Here is a 19,223-nt window from a genome sequence, read left to right on the forward strand (position 1 = left end):
GATGAGAACCCAGCCCTGGCCCACATCTTGACGGAACCCTTATGAAGCCCTAAGTAGGAGACCCAGTTAAGCCACACCTGAACTCCTTACCCATAGACACTGGGGGATGATAAATGTATATTGCTTTATGCCACTAAGTTTGTGGTATTTTGTTTCAGTGATAACGACTAGTACAAGGGTGATGGTATAATTATGTAAAAAAGAGCTCAACATATTTGCACTTTCCTTACATTCTGAACATACTAAAATGTCATCAATTAAATCTTACCTCTAAACTATATAATACTTAAATGATTGAACAAATGATTTCTAAGATCCGGTGGCCCTCCAGTTCTCTGAGTCCCTGAACTGAAATGATCCTTACTCACCAGTGTTTGATTAAATAAAGCAAGTTGTTTCTGCCAGTCATCTACTCGAGTTTTCAGTGGGCCAACATAACGTGACGAGGCAATGGTTGCGATATTGATGGTACTGTCATCAAGAAGGACCTTTAAAGAAAGGAGATGAAAATACATGCAACAACATATGTTTGTGCTCACAAAGATAATTACAAATATTTAATCCCAAGAGTCCACTTGAAAGCTAAGTTCTTGAATAAATAGCTTAGCCCCACCTATTATTTCCTCCCCATCCATTTCCCCTCCTTATCCCCTTTACTGCAGCTTACGACCCACTATCACGTTCTCTCAAATGTCACCAAGGGATTTTTCATTGCCAAATCTTGGCTGTTTCTGTAATTATTAATGGCACAAGTTTTTGTTTGGTTCAAAACTCTTCCCCCTACTTTCAGGTATCTGGTACCTTTTTTACACCATTCGGTCATGTGGCCTTTATTTCTCAAAGTACTGAAAACTTGCAAAATTAGCTGTCTTTTCTATTCAATGAAACATCACTTTCCCTCAATTATCTTGATGAAGAGGGGAATCGAACTCATTCATATCGCGCTCTGAATAATTACAGTTTTGCTTTACCTCCCACCCCTATTCCTCCCCCGTATACTATAGCAACCCTCACAGAACATAATGCATTTAAAAAAATGTATCTGTTAATCTAATGGATTTCCACTGCTCAATTTAAATTATAAGCTTCTTGAGAGCAGAACCCCGCGCCCCCCCCCCCCCCCCCCCCCGCCATCGTCTAGCATCATTTGACCTTATACTGTCTGACTTTCATCTTGGGTCTGCTCTCCCATCCACTGCCCAGAGTGACATCTGGTCTTGCTCTTCCAGCCTAGACCTGGCAAAGCCATTTCATCAGTTCTGGCCTGGGAACACCCTAAGAGGCGAGGGCTCTGCTTTTTCAATTGTGCCGAAAGACCCAGATCCTTTTGCGAAACTAATGTGTCTTTGGGTTTTAAGTCATTAAGAACATCCCAAGCACATGGGTTAGATTTGTTTTCTTTTGTTGTTCATAGAACATGGCCATCTACTCCTCATCTCAAAAAATTAGAATGAATTTAGCTTCTTAGTGTGCTATAAAGCTGGAATGGTGATTCATGTTTCTTTGTCTCATTTACATGGTTTCAAATGCCCTTCATTCTTATCTATGTCTATGAAATCCCATTTACTCCTTAAGGTCCAGCATGTCTTAGCTGGTCAAGGAAGGATTCTCTGATCACTTCAGCCATAAATGATCTCTTTGCTCTTCTAAATTCCTCAACAGTTATCAACTACAGGATTATAACTACATATACATGCCATTTCTATTGCTTTCCTAAATATTTCATGTACAAGCATTCATGTAAATTATTCATTCACATTTTGCCTCCCAATTAGATTTTTTTTATTTACTTAGTCTCATATTTCATTTCTTCATTATAATCTCCCATAAAAGATTTACATCTGGCCAGAACCTTTACTGTACGTTTTCTTTCTTTTTTTAAAAAAAATATTTATTAAATTTATTGGGATGACAATGGTTAGTACAATTATATAGGTTTCTAGTGTGTACAATTCTATAATACATCATCTATATATTGCATTGTGTGCTCACCACCCAGAGTCAGTTCTCCTTCTATCACCATACATTTGATCCCCTTTTCCCTCTTTTACCACACCCTGCCCCCCTTACTCTCTGGTAACTACTAAACTGTTGTGTGTGCCTGGGAGTTTTTGTTTCTTTGTTTGTTTGTCTTTTCTCTTTGTTGCTTTCAGTTTTACATTCCAAACAAAATCCTAAACATAAGTTTTCAATAACCCGATTACCCACCTGTATGTCGTCTGTGCCGCCGAGGATAAATACGTCTTTGGAGTCACGGTGAGGGAGAACGACAAATTCCGTTGTTTTCCAAGAATCCTCCACCTTAGAAGTAATTGAACCAAGTTCTTAGGATATCTAAGTTCATTTGTGTTTAGGTTTTCAGTAAATGCATGTGGAATAAAATAAGTGCAAACTCCATAATCCCACTTTCCTCCTTACTTCCTTTAAAATTCTTAAAATCCTTTTCTCAGTTAAATGATACTTATTTGCTTAATTTTATTGACTAACATTAATACATATGAATAACTTGTGATACTTCAATGTGTATTTCCTATCACTTATGCTTTAATTAAAAGGAAAAAATTCTTTTTACACAGGTGATTTGTAGGTACGTGTGAATTTTTAGGGTAAAGAGATCATTCTAAGTAGAGAGGTCTTCACAATGCCTTTTGAAGCATTTCACACAGTCTTCTCTGGTAGTTTGAAAGATAATGGATTTTGGTAGAAAAGATCTTCCTTGGTATGTAGTTCTTTATATAAGCATGCAAATTTGAAACTTTGTTGCCATCAAGTTCATGTTGGGCTATAAGCTAAGTAGAGAGAAGGTATTTGCAGAGGTGAGAATAATAATAATAATGATAATAAATATAAGAAAACAGAAGGATAACTGATATTGATAGGGTGAAAGCTGCGCTGTTGAAAAATCTATCCAGATAACCCAAGTTGGGGATGTGAAAATCTCTACATTCCTTGATCTTAAGAATATATATATTTTTCAGATTTACCTTTTTAAGAATTGTTTCTAAGGCAGCTTCTCCAGAAGCCTGTCCAGAAATGTCCTGAATTTCTTGGCCAAAGTCAAAAACATGCAACTCGGAGAGCTTCTCTAAGGTTAATGGAATTTCAAGGTCAACTAGGGTGGCATCAACTGTTTGCTCAATAGATGTCCAATGTCTAGGCTTCAAACTTGGGTTCCTCAAGTCAATGATAACCGGAAGCTGGAAAACAAACACTCTCAGAGGTACCATGCTTTGTATCTTAAAAAAAAAATATAGGTTTTAATTTGAGAATGTAGCGATCGGGAAAGATCATCACTTATATAGGTACTCTTACAACAAAGAAAAATTTGAACAAACTGCAAATTTATGACTTGTATTGAAACTATCAGAAACAAGTTACAGGGCAACCAGCTAACTCAAAATTTAAAGAGGGACTGGATTGGTATCCACAGTTTTGTCCACAGCAAGAAACAGGACCTGAGAATTTGATTACCTAAGATAGATACCTTGGGTTGCCATTTAAGTGAGTAAAATGACTCAGCTTAATTTTAATAATATATTGAATAAGACTGAATGTAGGGATATAGTTAATGGTATTGTAACAGCTACGTACAATGTCAGTTGGGTAGTAGATTTGGGGGATCCAATCATTATGTTGTTTTGTACACCTGAAACATATATGTATATATATATATATATATATATATATATATATATATATATATATATATGTAGAGAGAGAGAGAGAGAGAGATAAATATAGATATATAGATATAGATATCCGCTTAATGTAGGGTAGCATGAGAGTGTGAAGTATCTGGGGGCTACAAATATAGAGGTGTTCATAGAGAAGACTGAGGTGACTCCTAAGAAAGCCTATCTTATGGTGTTGGCAGGGGAAGGAAGCAGCAGGCACTACTGTAACTCTAACCGACCCATCTCTTTTAACTTCACTCTGGAACAAAAGACTTACTGTCAGAGAAGGGAGCAATAAAAACTCTCATGTAAGGCATTGGTCTCTTGTCAGTGTCCCTCATGAACAGAGGCACACAAAATCCTCAAATAATATCAGTAAACTGAACCCAGCAATATAAAATAAAAAATATATCATGACCTAAGTGAGGTTCATCTCAGGAATTCAAGCCTGGTTCAACATATGAAAGTTGAGTTGATTGATGTAATTCACCATATGAGTATTAATAAATTAAAGAGGAAAAGCCATATGATCATAGATGCATAAAATCATTTGATAATTTTCAACATCTATCTATGGTTTTTAAAACTCTCAGGAAACTATGAAACTTCCTTATCTTAATATAAGACATCTATAAAAAACATCATATTTTAAAAGAGACTGAATGCTTTCTCCCTAAAATCAGGAAAAGGCAAGGATGTCCCGTCTCCCCATTTCTATTCAATGTTGTACTGGAAAGCCTGTCCAGTGCAATAAGACAAAATAAAATAAAATAAAATAAAAGGCCTATAGATTGTAAAAGCAGAAATAAAACCATCTCTATTCACAGATGAAATGATTTTCTACATTTCTACATAGAAAATTCCAAATAATGTACAAAAAGCTCCTAAAATTAAAAAGTGAACTTACAAAGATCACAAGATATAAGATCAATATATAAAGCTCAATAGTATGCCTATATACCAGCAATGAACTATTAGAACTTGCGATTAAAGACAATATCACTTAGGATAACATTAAAAAAAATTCTTAGTTATAAATCTAACAAAATGTGTGCAGAACTTGTACGCTGCAAACTACAAAACTTTAATGAAAAAAATAAAAGAAGACCTAAATAAATGGAGAGATATGGTGGTATTAGATTGGAAAACTCAATCTGTTAAGGTGTCAATTCTCTTCAAGTTCGTCTGCAGATTTAACAACTGCCGCCCACCTCCCAATCCCAGCAATTTTTTGCACATATTAATAAACTAATTCTAAAATTTATATGTAAAAGTAGAGAATCAGAATAGACAAAATAACTCTGTAAAAAAGGACAAAACTGGAGAACTTATACTACCTGATTTCAAGATTTACTAGCTATAGTTATCAAGACAGTATGGTATTGGTGAAAGAATAGATTTACAGAACAACAAAACAGAATAGAGAGTACATAAACAGACTAAAAAATATAGTCAGCTAACTTTTGACAAAGGTGCAAAGGAAATTCAATGGAGAAAGCACAGTATTTTCAAATAATGGGGCTGGATCAACAGGAAATCCATATGTAAAAATGTAAATCTTAATACTTATCTCATATTTTATGTAAAAATAACTCAAAATGAAGCATATGCCATAATGTAAAGCAAAACTATAAAACTTCTAGAAGAACATACAGGAGAAAAATCTGTATGACCTTTAGTTTTGGTAAAAAGTTTTTAAATACTACACTAAAAAGGTAATCCATAAAAAATGTACATGAATGTTTATAGCAGCTTGTTAATAATCACTGTAAGACTGGACACATCCAAATGCCCTTTAACAGGTGAATGGATAAATAAACTGTGGTAATCTATACAATGGAGTACTACTTAGCAATACAAATTAATGAACTATTGCTTCATGTAACAACACCGAGGAATCTTTTCTCAAAAAAATATTCCAATTCACAGAGTTGCACAGCTATCACCACTATTTAATTTACATTACCCCAAAAGGAAACCTCACACCCATTAACTGTCATTATCCATTTCTCCTCCACAATGCCTGATAACCACGAATCTATTTTCTCTCTATGGATTTCTCTATCCTAGACATTTCATTTCAATGACATCATATGCTATGTAGTCTTTTTGTGACTGGCTTCTTTCACTTAGTATAATGTTTTCAAGGTTCCTCTATGTCATAGCATATATCAGTAGTTTATTCATTGTTATTGCTAAATAATAGTCCATTGTATAGATATGTCACATTTTGTTTACTCATTCATTAGTTGATGGACATTCGGGTATTTCCCACTTTTAGCTGTTATGAATAATGCTGTTATGAACATTCATATACTAGGTTTTGTGTGAACATATGTTTTCAATTCTCTTAAGTGTATACCTAGGAGTGGAATACCTTGGTAATATGGTAACTGTAACATATGAGAACCTTCCAAACTGTTTTCCAAAGAGGCTGTATCACCTTATAATCTCACCAGAAACATGAGGGTTCCAATGTCTCCACATCCTTGCCAACACTTGTTATATAACCTGTCTTAGTCATCCATGTGAGTGTGAAGTGGTATCTTATTGTGCCTTTAATTTGTATTTTCCTGATGACTAATGATGTTTGGCATCTTTTCATGTTATCTTCTTTGGAGAAATGTCTTTTTAAATCCTTTGCCTATTTTAAAGGGTTGTCTTTTTATTTTTTAGTTATAAAAGTATGTTATGTATTCTGGGTAATATTATATGCATTTTTCTAAGTAAACAATGTCAGACCCAAAAGGCTCCCTATTGTATTATTCCATTTATATCATATTCTGTAAGAGAAAAACACTGCAGGGACAGAAAACAGGTCAGTGGTTGCCCTGGGATTGGGAAGGAGGGTGGAGCTGACTGCAAAGAAACAGCATAAGGGAATTTGGGGGTGATGGAACTATTTTGTACGGCACTGTTGTGTTGGATACATGACTCTACCCATTTGTAAAATCCCATACAACTGTACACCACAAAAAGTGACTTTTTCTGTATACAAGTTAAAAAAAAATCAACCAGGATTTTAAAGAAACGAAAGGTGGAATGCAGACTGTGACAAATTAATTTCTTTACAGTTGTGTGATATAACTACACTAAAGGCAATAAAGAAGAAAGAAGCTGGTGTAAATAACTTTTGAAAAGTGTTTCGACTAGATATTGTAAAGCTAAAGGGGAAAGAAATTCAAAAACAGTATTTTCAAGGGGGTACATTTGCTTCTCATTGAGCCTAAAGCTTTGCTTACTTTTTCCTACCCACGTCTTCTTTTAGTCCTTTATCTCTTTTAAAAAATATAAAAGCGCTTAGAAGGATAAAATCATTTTCCTTTCCCTTCCCATTTCAAGTGCTGGTTTAGCAGTGATGGGTTTCAAAGAGCCAGCCCTGCACACCTACTGCCAGGCTTCCCAACCTTGCTCGCATCATGGCATGTCTGCAAAATGGCATATTTGTTTGGTGCAGTAGTGTAAATAGACAAGTCTGCTCTAGTCTCATCTGGCTGTCTGTAGGCTGAATGGATTGCTATCTTGGCATATCTACCATATTTCCCCCAAAATAAGACCTCGCCGGACAATCAGCTCTAATGCATCTTTTGGAGCAAAAATTAATATAAGACCCGGTCTCATTTTACTATAATATAAGACCAGGTCTTATATAATGTAATAATATAATATAATATAATATAATATAATATAATATAATATAATATAATATAATATAATATAATATAATATAATATAATATAATATACTGGGTCTTATATTAATTTTTGCTCTAAAGGTGCATTAGAGCTGATTGTCCGGCTAGGTCTTATTTTCGGGGAAACAAAATACAACCCACTCCTGCACTAGTTCCCCTACCACTTGGGAAACTTACTTTGAATATACCTTCTAACCAAGGTATTGAGCTGCATGAACTGGCCAGTTGAAGGCAGGGATGCTGTCTGTGCCTCTGCAAAAAATTGAATTTGTCTCTTTCTTCTCACTCTGCAAAGCTGACTATTTTAAACAGGGAACAATCCCTGACTTTGGTTTAATTAGCATCAAACAGGAACTGATTGACCTGGAGTTTTTGAAATAATTTTTATCAAACTTACCATTTCTTTCATTTTTTCCACCTTAGTTTTCAGCTGGGGTACTACACTGTTGGGTGGCAGGCCTTTTTCCAATTGAGTCACAAATTTGGCGTATTTAGACACTTGACTGTTCAGGGCTTCTGGATCCAGGCAATCAAATTTGGACTATAAAAATTAGAGATAAAAAGACATGATAAAAGCCAAGCTCGAAATAATAAAATTTTTTTTACTTTACTCAGATTTTCCAGTAGTTAAATTGCTAATCAAGTCAACTCAATACTTCTGGAAATGGCTTTACTTATTAAGATTGCCAATAGTATATCAGGCATCACTTGTTTATTCCTTTCATGTCCTTGTCTCATACATCACCAAATGCAGTATTGCAATTCCTATAATTTATTCCGGAGGGGCAAACCTTGTAAGGAGAAAAATAGCTATTTTTTACTCTTGCTAATTAGAAATGTCTCATCTAGTATCCTCTTATTATTTGATTATGTATACCTTTAGTATAAATGATTTAAAGATGTACCCCCAAATATGCATGTATCTATAAACATATTTCTCAGTTATATAATCATATAAGGTTACCCATATATTGACATGTCAGATGGTCATATGGACTGAAGGCAATAGAAAAATTGTAAACCTTCATTCTTCTTCTTCTTCTTTTTTTTTTTTTTTCCAGATTCAACATTTTCTTTCTGACCCCAGTGGGTCTTTTTGTGCATTTCCTATGGTAAATTCATCCCATTTTGGAAGTCTCTGTTCTAACCCATGGTGATAATCAGAAAACTCTCTGTTTCTTCTTTATTTCTCAGGCGCATTTTCTACTTCTGAGATAAGTGGATAACTGAGTTACACAAGTGCTCTTAAAAGTCTCTGCTGTTTTGGTATATGTTTGTTTGTTTTCTGTTTTCTCCACAAAAAGGTAAGCTCTGTGAGGGTTTGGACTTTGTCCCCAGCAGCTAAAACATTATCTGGGAACCATTTCCTGTATTATTGTTGTTTAACCCAGACATGTGAGTTTTAATTATAGGTATCAGCATAGGTAGGATGAGCGAGCAAGTATAAAACAGTATTGCTGAAGTTGATGGTATTTCTAACATGTCCCTATCACACTTGAAAGTATGGATGGTCATCTGTTCTGCCTCCTACAGGGCTGACCCTTGTAAAGATCTGAATATAAAGGTAGACCTGAGAAACCAAACTCTGTAGGACTTGGCTCCCTAATAAAGATAATTTATTATTGAGATCTCAAGGGAAGATCCTAGATCTCATTACTCTGATTCTATTCTATCATGGTCAACAAAAAGGCTTCCTTATTTTTTTAAAGGACAACAAGAATAAAAATCTAAGCTAGCAGAAATCTAAAGTGTATAGATCACAAGTAAAAACCTACAACCCTCAAGAACACTTGGGGGTAGTGTATCATGATGACACTGTGTTCAAAACTCACAAAGCAGTTAAATGAAATCCTTTGGTGCATCCTTCATTTAGCCTTCTTAAGTGGAGGACCCAAGAAGCCTGCCTTACCAATAACACATTCTGCTCTATGGTTTTAGTGACAAAAAGATCTCTGTGCATTTCACTAAACAAATGGATAAAAATTCCCATAGAATTATAGCATTGTGTATTTTATTGAAATTAAAAATATGCCAGATTTTTAAAAAATTATAATTCACATTATTAGGATTGTAAGTTTAACTAATACAACAATAATTTAAGAATTGAGTTTTTTGTTTTGTGTTTTTACCTGTAACCATTCTTGATGGAGTTGATCCCATTCAGATAAAGAATCCCAGAGCAATTGTTTAAGCTTTAATTCAGCACTAACTTCTTCCAAAGTTTCAAATGTGGACACTTCTACCTTTATAAATGCAATAAACAAAATGCACTATTTATTTTTCAGATATAAAGACCTTATATTATTTTTCTATTAGTAATTCTTAATACAGGGACTAAGCAGAATATGGGGGTGGGGAGAATCCTAAATGGGGAAAGAGAAGGAGAAAGAGGAACAAATGAAAAAAAAAAATCACAAAACCTATGTAAATTCAAATTTCCATTTGAGTGACAAAATATAACTCTTTATATTTCCTTAGAACTTACATATTCTCCAAAAACATAAATATTACAAGAGTACCATGAGCATTTTTCCTCAAGTTGGATCATACATGCTTATATATGCCTGGCCTTTTTTTTTTGAAAACAGATGAGTCTTCAGATGCACTCATTTCCTTTAGGGTTTATATACTTAGATAGATGAGAAAAAAGATGTTTGTGCATAGCTGGTAGGAGGGGTGGGGGGAAGTGGGGAGATTTAACATGGAGACGACAGCCTGGTTTATTACCTCTTTCTAACCCCATGTGCTGTATATGAACCCTATAGAGAGAGAGGTTGAGGGAAAATCTGAAGAAGTTGTTTTCATGAAGTGTGTTAAGACTGGTTAGGCTTGGAGGTGGAGGAACCTCCAGGGGGTTGGTTGCACAGAAATTGTGAGCTCTGTGATAAGCTAGGCCTTTGAATATTTCATCCAACGGCAGCAGAATACACGTTGTTTTCAAATATACACAGAACATTCCCAAGGATATATCATGTGATGGGCCACAAAACAAATATTAGAAAATTTAAGAAGGCTAAAATCATACCATGTATCTTTTCCAACCACAGTTACCTGAAACTAGAAATCAATGAAGCAAGCCAGAAAATTCCAAGCATATGGAAATTAAACAACACACTCCTGAACAACTAGTGGGTCAAAGAGGAAATCAGGAGAAATCAAAAAATATTTTGAAGCAAATGAACATGAAAACATAGTACACCAAAACCTATGGGATACTGCAAAAGCAGTTCTGAGAAGAAAGTTTACAGTGATAAATACAGACATTAAGAAATAGAAATATCATAAATAACTCATCTTTGCACATCAGGGAACTAGAAAAAGAAGAACAAATTAAACCCAAAGTTAGCAGAAGGTAGGAAATAACAAAGATCAGAATGGAAACAAGAGAAATAGAGACCAGAAAAACAATAGAAAAGAGCAATGAAACTAAGGGCTTGTTTTTCAAAAAGATAAACACAAATGACAAACCTTTAGCTGGACTAAGAAAAAAGAAAGAAGACTCAAATAAATAAAATCAGAAATGAAAGAGGAGACATTACAGCTGATGCTACAGAAATACACAGAACCATAAAGGACTACCCATAAGGGACTACTATGAATTAGCATATGCCAGCAAATTGGATAACCTGTAAGAAAAGGATAAATCCCTGGGAACAACCCACCAAAGGTGAATCAGAAAGAGATAGAAAATCTGAGCAGACTAGTAATGAGTAAGGAGATCAAATCAGTAACCAAAAGCCTCCTAACACAGAAGAGCCCAGGACCAGATAGCTTCACTGGTGAAATCTGCCAAACATTTTAAAAGAATTAATGCCAATCTTTCTCAAACTTTAAAAAAAAAAATTGACCAGGTGGAAACACTTCCAAACTCATTTTACGAGGCCAGCATTACCTTGTCATTAGGTGTCTAGCCCTGCCTTCACTAAGCATTAGAAATTATTTCCTAGGTTAGTTAGGCCTTCACTCCTACCCCCAAATGACTGATAGCTTCAGAAGGAAGGTTGGATGTGAAGTGATCATAAAGGAAGAATTAGTCAAGTATAGATATGGAGTTGGAAGGGGTGGGACACCCTCCTGTTTCAGATGCTGGCTCAAGCAAAGCTATTTTTTCTGACCCACGGAGTGCCTAGTTGTTAGTTGCAGCTTTTTATCAAGCAATATTTCTTCCATAGCTCACTTCCTACTGAATACTTTCCTATCTTGTAGGTGAATTAACTCAACCTGGAAACAACTTTGAACCCTAGTTCTCTCATGCACAAACCTGCCTCAAGTATTGCAGTAGTCACATTGTCTACACAGTGCCACGCTCATGATTTTGTAGATTGCTCCATCAATGCCTGGGCTCTGGAGGGGACACCTCCTCAGGCCACTTTCTGGACATTCACTTAGGGCTCTAGAAGAGATAGACGTGTTCCCTTGTGAAGTCCAGGCACTCCTCCAAGACTTTGGGGGAGATGAATAACATCTCCCTCAGTGCTGGTGGGCCCCCTGGTTTTTGACTGTAGAAATCTTTTCTATTTTCTTTTTGTTTTGGTCTCCCTAATAGCTGTTTAGAGTACTGATAAGTTGCACTCATTTCTCTCTCTCTGTTTTTTTTTTTTTTTTTTTAGGCATATCTTTTATCAAATCTACCTCTTAGATCCATCATCCTCTGGCTTAGTCAATTCCCTTCTTTTCATTGAATTGGCACATCATACCAGGGCAAGTCAGGAAATATTCATGGAATCATAGCACACACAAATGTAAAAGAAACTTGAATATTACTTAGGAAAAACTAGAGGGGCTTTAATTGACCACATTTAAAAATCCACATGCATTTTAACATAGAAATTATAGTCTGGTCTGAGGGTTTATCTGTAATTCACAGTTACTTTTCATAAGAAAGATATTTTGTCTCTCCTGTGTACTAACTTTAAACACTTCAAAGGCAGGGAACAGGTCACATTTGTTTCACACTGTTCCAGCATAGTGACTAGCATATAGGTGTCCAAACATTAAATGTTTACAGACATGCTGGTGAAAGTGCTTGTGCATCAATGCTATTTGCATGTATACATTTTAAAAACAGATATAGAGTTGTCATTACCTTAAAATGTTTCTGATAAGATTTATATTGAAATGCACGTTTCTGAAGATCATCAAGAACTAACTGCAGATCGTTCAACATGGACTTTATTTTGTCTTGGTCAACGCTGACATCCAGAATCTGCGGATCCTATAACATTAAGACAGCTTTTGATGAGTCATTCCTGCTTTTTGATGTAGACCATTAAATTAAATTCACAAACATTTAAAAAATATGTTTCTAATTCTCTTCTCACTCTGATTTGTATAAAATATGTTTAAATGTTTACTTTTCCTGAACTTTAAAGCAATGCGTATATATTGTAAGAAGAATAGAAATGTATAAAGAAGTGCCATGGGGTATCAATGTTTTTAAATAGTACCTAATATACAGAGGGTGCCAAAAAATGCATACATATCATAAGAAAGAAAAACTGTACTAAAATTGTAATACTCAATATATACCCATAACAAAAGATGAATACAAGTCACGTTTGACTTCTGCAATTACAAGAGGTGCTCAAAGTGGTTACCATCAGTGTCCAGACACTTCTGATTACAGCAAACTACTGCTTGAGCAACGTTGACCAAAGTGTCCACTTGTATACATTTTTTTGGCACCTCTGGTATTTTCCCTCATCTGCTTTCATTTCCTACACTTCTTCAACAAATATGATGTCAGGTAAAGTGAGGTGAATACAATAGGGAAAAGAAAGAAGAGACTATAATGTAATGAAAATCCCCATTTTACAATAAAGGAAACAGAAAGGGGGAAGAGAGAAAATAAAGACAAAATGGCCAGATATGTTTTCTGGCTGACCTGTTGGGCTTGAAACCCCACCCAGTGAATTGGAATAGACAAGTTTGGGAACACAGGAGAAACACCTAACTAGCTCTGGGAGAATCTGAGAACTATTATAGCCATAGCTTGGGGAGACCAATTATTCCTTCTCTGATACAGCACGGCCCTGCCTTCATAATGGCAACATGTTCTTGATTGGAAACAGCTAAGGGAAGTGTCTGGGCTGACGGGGGGTTGTGCTCTCTCTGGTGCCTCATTGCTTGGACTGGTATGTAGCGAATCATGAAGTTCTCACGTGCCTTGATTCTGACAGTGGGAACTGGTAGACCATAAGAAGTCCAAGGACAAGACGAGAAAGCTTCAGATGAAGACTGTGGACTACAGCAGAAATGACAGATTACAGTAGCAGGGGCTGGCGTGGTAGTTAAAGAACCAGGACCCTTGGCTGACAGCGAACTGCACTGGAAGACCTGCGCTCCAGAATGCCGCATGAGGACTGGGTGGTCCTCCCCACCGCCCAGCAGGAGGAAACGCAGATTTCCCCTTATGGAGCAAGAGGTGGGAGGGGATGGTGACAAGGATGAAGAAGTGCCTGATGGGGCGTTCAGGTTTTGAACTAGAATCTGTCTCAAACAGACCAAGTTAAAATGAAACACATAACTAGTAACGCCCCCGAAAAACACACGAAATCAACATTTCAAACTGAAATAAATTGCGTAATCAATTGTCACATTTAGATTTTTTTCTTCAACTCCCTCCATCAGCAGAAGTGGTGGTCTTGACAGCAAGATGATATCATTATGGAAATAATGAAGTTGCAGTTCTTTGCTCCAGTGATAATGAATTAATTCTAAACCCTCTATAGAAGAAGCACTTGCTGAAGTATATCATGGCTTTTAAAATACATGATTATACATAAAGCACTTGCTGGCACTTTTGTTCTCTCTAGCAATCTATTTATACACACACGTTGTTCTAAACAAAGAATAATTATTGATACATTTTATTGTCTGTTCTGTATGAATATAGTATATAGTACAACAGTTAATAGCAGACTATTAACCATTGGAAGCAGACTGCTTAAGATTGAAGGATGGTTCCTTTGTTTATTATTTGTGTGACCCTGGGCAAGTTACTTAATCTCCCTGTATCTTGGTTTCCTTACGAAATGTGAATAATAAAACCTTATAGGTGTTCTGAGGCTTAAATGAGTTAAAACATGCAAATGTATATAAGAATATTCCTAGAAGCATTATTCATCATTGTCAAAAACTAGGAACAACCCTAATATCCATAGATTGTGGAACGGATAATTAAATTGTGGCATACGATGGAATACCATATAACAACAAAGATAATAAGCTACATCTACCCATAGAAACATGGATAAATCTCAGGAATGAAAGAAAATCAAATAAAGGACACACTACTGTATGATTCTATTTAATCAAAGTTTTTAAACAAGCAAAACTAATCTGTGGCATTAGAATTCAGGGTAGTGGCTGCCTTGGGAGAGGAAGGAAGGCTTAGTGATAAGAGGGGCTACCAAGGCTACCAGCAACGTTCTAGTTATTGGCCTGAGTAGTGGGCACATGAATACATTCACCTTCTGATAATCCACTGAGTTGTACAGTTATTACAGTTATATACAGTTTTCTCTGTGTGAAAATACAAAGCTACTTTAATACCTGACACATAGTAAGTACACAATAAATGTTAGCTGTTTTTACGCTCCCATGTTAATACATGTAAATGTATGTTGTAATCTTTAATGTCTGCATTGCATTCCTTTGAGTGGATGTACCCTAACACAGTTTATTAATCCTCTGTTGAGGGACATTGACTTTTTTTCAATTGTTCTGATTTGATTCTAATTTCAGATGGTTTTATACTTCTGTGATAAGTTTGTCAATGTTAATAGTAAGACAATGGATCGTTACAAAATCATATTGTCATGTATGCTTCAGTTAAGAATCACCCAGATGTCTATTCCAAATTCTTAAAAGAAAGTCCCCCATATCTGTTGTAAATTAAAATTAGTGCAAGTTAACCAAATATTCTTCATATAATTTATCACTTTATCCTCTGCCTCTTCCTAAATGGAAATTTTCAAATATGTGGGTACAAAAACTTTAAAATTGTGACAATAGCTTAAAATATGCTAATAAGTTATAAAAACACTTATTTGAAAATAATAAATACAAGCCAGGAGAAAGAAAATTCAATATTCCGTATACGCTTTGCTTGCAATACAGAATTTACTACTTAAAAGAGAGGTTTAGAAACACTGTTGATTTTAAATAGCAGTTCAAAGACCTTGTTACTTGGTTAGAATAAAACCATAAAAAAGTAAAAGTTAAATCACATTAAAATGAAACATGCTCCCTAAAAGGTTTAATTAAAAGGTAGCCGTCAAACTTAACCAAGATTATTTTTAAAAATTCTTCCTTGACTTACTTGTGCCAGCAGCTTTACTTCGTTCACTTCATTGTTTAGTTCTTCAAGATCTTTACCCAAATACACACAAAGCTGCTTAATGCTTGCTTCTCTGTCACCCACGGATTTATCGATGGAATTCCGAACAGCAACCACAGACGGCTTCATAGTTGCAAATACGGCGAAGTCTTCAGGAGGCGTAGGAATTTGATACTGTTCAATGAGCTTGTACATTTGAACCACTACGTTGGATTCCTCTTCAAGGGTTTCGATCTAAATAGAAACATTAGTTGCTGGTTAAATGTAGCAGAGTCCCACTATGGCCCTTAGGTTTTGTCCAATAGGAGAGAGCCTCGGGGCGCTGTGAGCCTCCTGCTGGGAACCGCAGGCACACCAGGAGTGGAAGTGCATTACACTGGCTGAAGTCAGCTGGGTGGTCCGGACTGTTACATGTACAGTACCGGTGACCAGGCCCAGGAAATGAGTTGTTCAAAGCTGAGTATCCTTAGTATTATTCCTATAAATGTTTATTTTTCTCCTCTCTCTTTTGTTCCCTAGTAGCATTTAAAGGTATTGATATTTTCAGGGACAATATGTGCTGGGAAGATGCTCCCTCACAGTATCAGAGCTTCCAGACTGTGTGCTGAGCTGTGATTATTCCAACCCAGCTTCTGAGCTGCGGACAGGGCAGGTTCCCGGCTGCACAGGAGATTCAGAACTCTGATCTATGGGGAGTCTCACACTATCCTTTTATAAATACTTTTACTACCACCACCTTACTACTAAACATCTTTTCACTTTGATGGCCTACCTTCAGTGGACAGTGTCTCTCCTAATTTTCTGGCAAGAGACTCTCCAATTTTGGGGGAACCCTCCTCCCCCAACTCTGCCACATAGTTATAGATGGAGCAGCCATGTTTTTACCTCTTGACCCAACCTCCTGGCCATAAGCTGAACCAAGCAGCATCCAGTTGGGACCTAGAGAACCCAGATCAGTCTGACCTCGCTCTTTCACATGGCAAGAGTTCAACTGTAGTTGGCAGAGGCCATTTGCTTTCATGTGCAAACAGAACGCAATCCTTAACATGAGACGATAACTGCAGACAGGCTTTTAGAGAAATGGTTCTCAACCTTTAGCTTGTATCACAATCGCTTTGGAAAGCTTGTTAAAACACAGATTGTTCAGCCCCTCCCCCAAGTTTCTGATACAGAGGTCTAGGATGGGGCCCAAGAATATGCATTCCTAACAATTTCCCCAGTGCTTATGCTGCTGGTTTGGGGACCACCCTTTGAGAACTACTGTTCTAGAGAGGAGCAATGATGAGAGATGGAAAAAGAGAAGCCTTTTTGGTTTTCACAGGCTGCTCTAGTTCCTTCTGTCCTTTCTAAAGGCTAGGCTCTATCCAGGCCTTTATATTCCAGAAGATATTCTGCAAACTCAGAATAAATGTTCTCTTTTCCTAAGCTAACTATGTGAGTTTTTGTTACTTTCAACTGAAAGTATCTAACTTCTTATACAAGTTACAAATAGAACTAAATCTCTGTACTCCAAGATCAGTTCATCTTCCTGTGTTCCCTGCACTTAGAGTAAGCACATGTCCAGGTTTCTGCGGGAGTCCTGCTTTACACTTGTCCTGGCAGAGCGATTAATGGTGCTTGTTTCACTCTCAAAAATGGCCTGCCCCTACCTACACTGGTTAGTGATACCACTGTCTACCCATTCACTGTAGAAAAATACCCAAGAGTTATCTTGGACTTTTTTTTGCTGGACCCTCATTCAGTTGGCTACTAAGTCCTTTCAATTCTACTTACTTAACATCTCTAGAACCCATTCCTTCTCTCCTCTCCTTAAAAATACTGCTTTAGCTACAGTTCATCAGCTTTTTCCACCAAACACCCTTTCTCCATAGCATATCAATTGTCATATCCTGCTCTTGTCATGCTGTCTCGGGTCTTTGCATGAGGTTTTCCCACTTCTTGGAATGCCTACCTGAATACTTGTACTTCAGGACATAGCTTAAATACCCTCCACAGAGCCTTCTGTGACTCAGGCAAGAGTGACCACAACCCCCTCCCCAGTCCTAAAACAGTATCTTGTACCGTATCCATTGTATAATAATTGTCTGCTTTCATTCTGGACTCTGAGCTCCTTGAAAGCAGATTTACTTGTTGTTATAATCCCTGCACCCCAGTAAGTGGGTGCTTACTACATTTTCTGAATGAATGAATGAGGCTCCAGGGGAAGCTGTTTGTTGTGTGCAGCACATCTCCCTAAGGGAGGCTGCTTCCCCAACATGCCACCCAGGAATGCAGAAACAGCCTAAGGAGATGGGCCACAGTCTGAGTTTTCTATATGGCACATCAACTCTCCTGCTCCTGCACCACAGGGTGGGAGCAGTCTAACCTCTGCAGTGTAATCCTACCTTTCTGTTATAGTTCACACAACAGGATGGAGGCGCCTAAAAAAGAGAGATTTTCTTTCTCTCTTGGTGGCTAGCTAGATTTGCAATATGTACCTTGGGAGCTGCTGGTGGCCATGTTTGCTGTTGTGGGATGAAGAGGGAGGAGCAACCTGCTTGCAGAAGGAGAGAAGCAAAGCAGAGCCTCCGAGAGATGCAGAGAAGACAGATGGAGGGAGAGGACTGCCTGGGTTTGCTATAGCCTTCTCATTCCTCTTGTTTGAGTTCCTAAGCTTACTTCCATTCTTGGTGTGTGTGTGAGTGTGTGTGTGTGTGTGTGTGTGTGTGTGTGTATGTGTGTGTGTGTGGGGTGGTCTGTGAAATACTCTTGAGTCCTTAAGTAGGGTCCCATTTTGGCCTAAGCTAGCTCAAATGAGGTTGGGTTATTTGTCCAAAGAGGCTTACTGACTACAAATAATAACAAATGCTTGGCATCTTTAGACTCCCGGGATGCAGTGTAGGTAAACCTGAGAAAAACCCACAATCATTTGCCCTTTGAGAAGGTGTTATTTCTTGAAATCATAAATAAAATTGTTACTGTTACAGGCACATGAAATAGCCTTTACTATTACTTCTGTGAACAACATATAACAGACAAGTTGTTAATGACATTTTACTTACTTTCTATATTTTTTATATTTAACATATCTTTAATTTCCAGTGATTTAAGAAAATAATTTATCTCTATTTCAAAAGTTATGAAAAACTTACTGTTGAAATTAATGCTAGATTGCCTGCCACAGGAAAGGAGCAGCCTGAGAGAAGGAAACCAAGTTTCCAGAGAGAAAAAAAAATATGGAAGACAAAGGAGAGAGAGAGAGAGAGAGAGAGAGAGAGAGAGAGAGCTGACCCCATCATTTGCATCACTGGAGTCCCCACATCTACTGTTGTCTCTCCACCCTACCTCTCTATTTAAGGGTTTCTTTAATTTCTAATGGTCAGGTTCCTGGCTATTGTGCAGATACGTATAGTCTAAGGATCAAGACTTCCATTATGACTAATATCTAGATTACAATTCTATTACCATTTATCACTAAACTGTGACTGAGAGCCCTGGCTTTGCAGTCAGAGACACCATTTTAAATTCCAGCTCT

General features: G+C 36.9%; 1 protein-coding gene across 1 annotated transcript in view; it reads right to left on the reverse strand.

Moving 5' to 3' along the window:
- Positions 1–19,223, reverse strand: part of DNAH6 (dynein axonemal heavy chain 6) — a 248,121-nt gene that overhangs the window by 162,459 nt on the left and 66,439 nt on the right. The window contains exons 15-21 of the mRNA XM_019756389.3: positions 15,692–15,943; positions 12,455–12,583; positions 9,498–9,611; positions 7,766–7,909; positions 2,985–3,197; positions 2,209–2,301; positions 369–488 (exon numbers count right to left, since the gene is read on the reverse strand). Coding sequence (XP_019611948.3) covers positions 369–488; positions 2,209–2,301; positions 2,985–3,197; positions 7,766–7,909; positions 9,498–9,611; positions 12,455–12,583; positions 15,692–15,943 — 1,065 coding nt within the window. The remainder of the gene's footprint in view (positions 1–368; positions 489–2,208; positions 2,302–2,984; positions 3,198–7,765; positions 7,910–9,497; positions 9,612–12,454; positions 12,584–15,691; positions 15,944–19,223) is intronic.

The sequence above is a fragment of the Rhinolophus sinicus genome, chromosome 2 (assembly GCF_057876585.1).
Source record: "Rhinolophus sinicus isolate RSI-liver-muscle chromosome 2, RSI-T2T, whole genome shotgun sequence".
Taxonomy (NCBI): domain Eukaryota; kingdom Metazoa; phylum Chordata; class Mammalia; order Chiroptera; family Rhinolophidae; genus Rhinolophus; species Rhinolophus sinicus.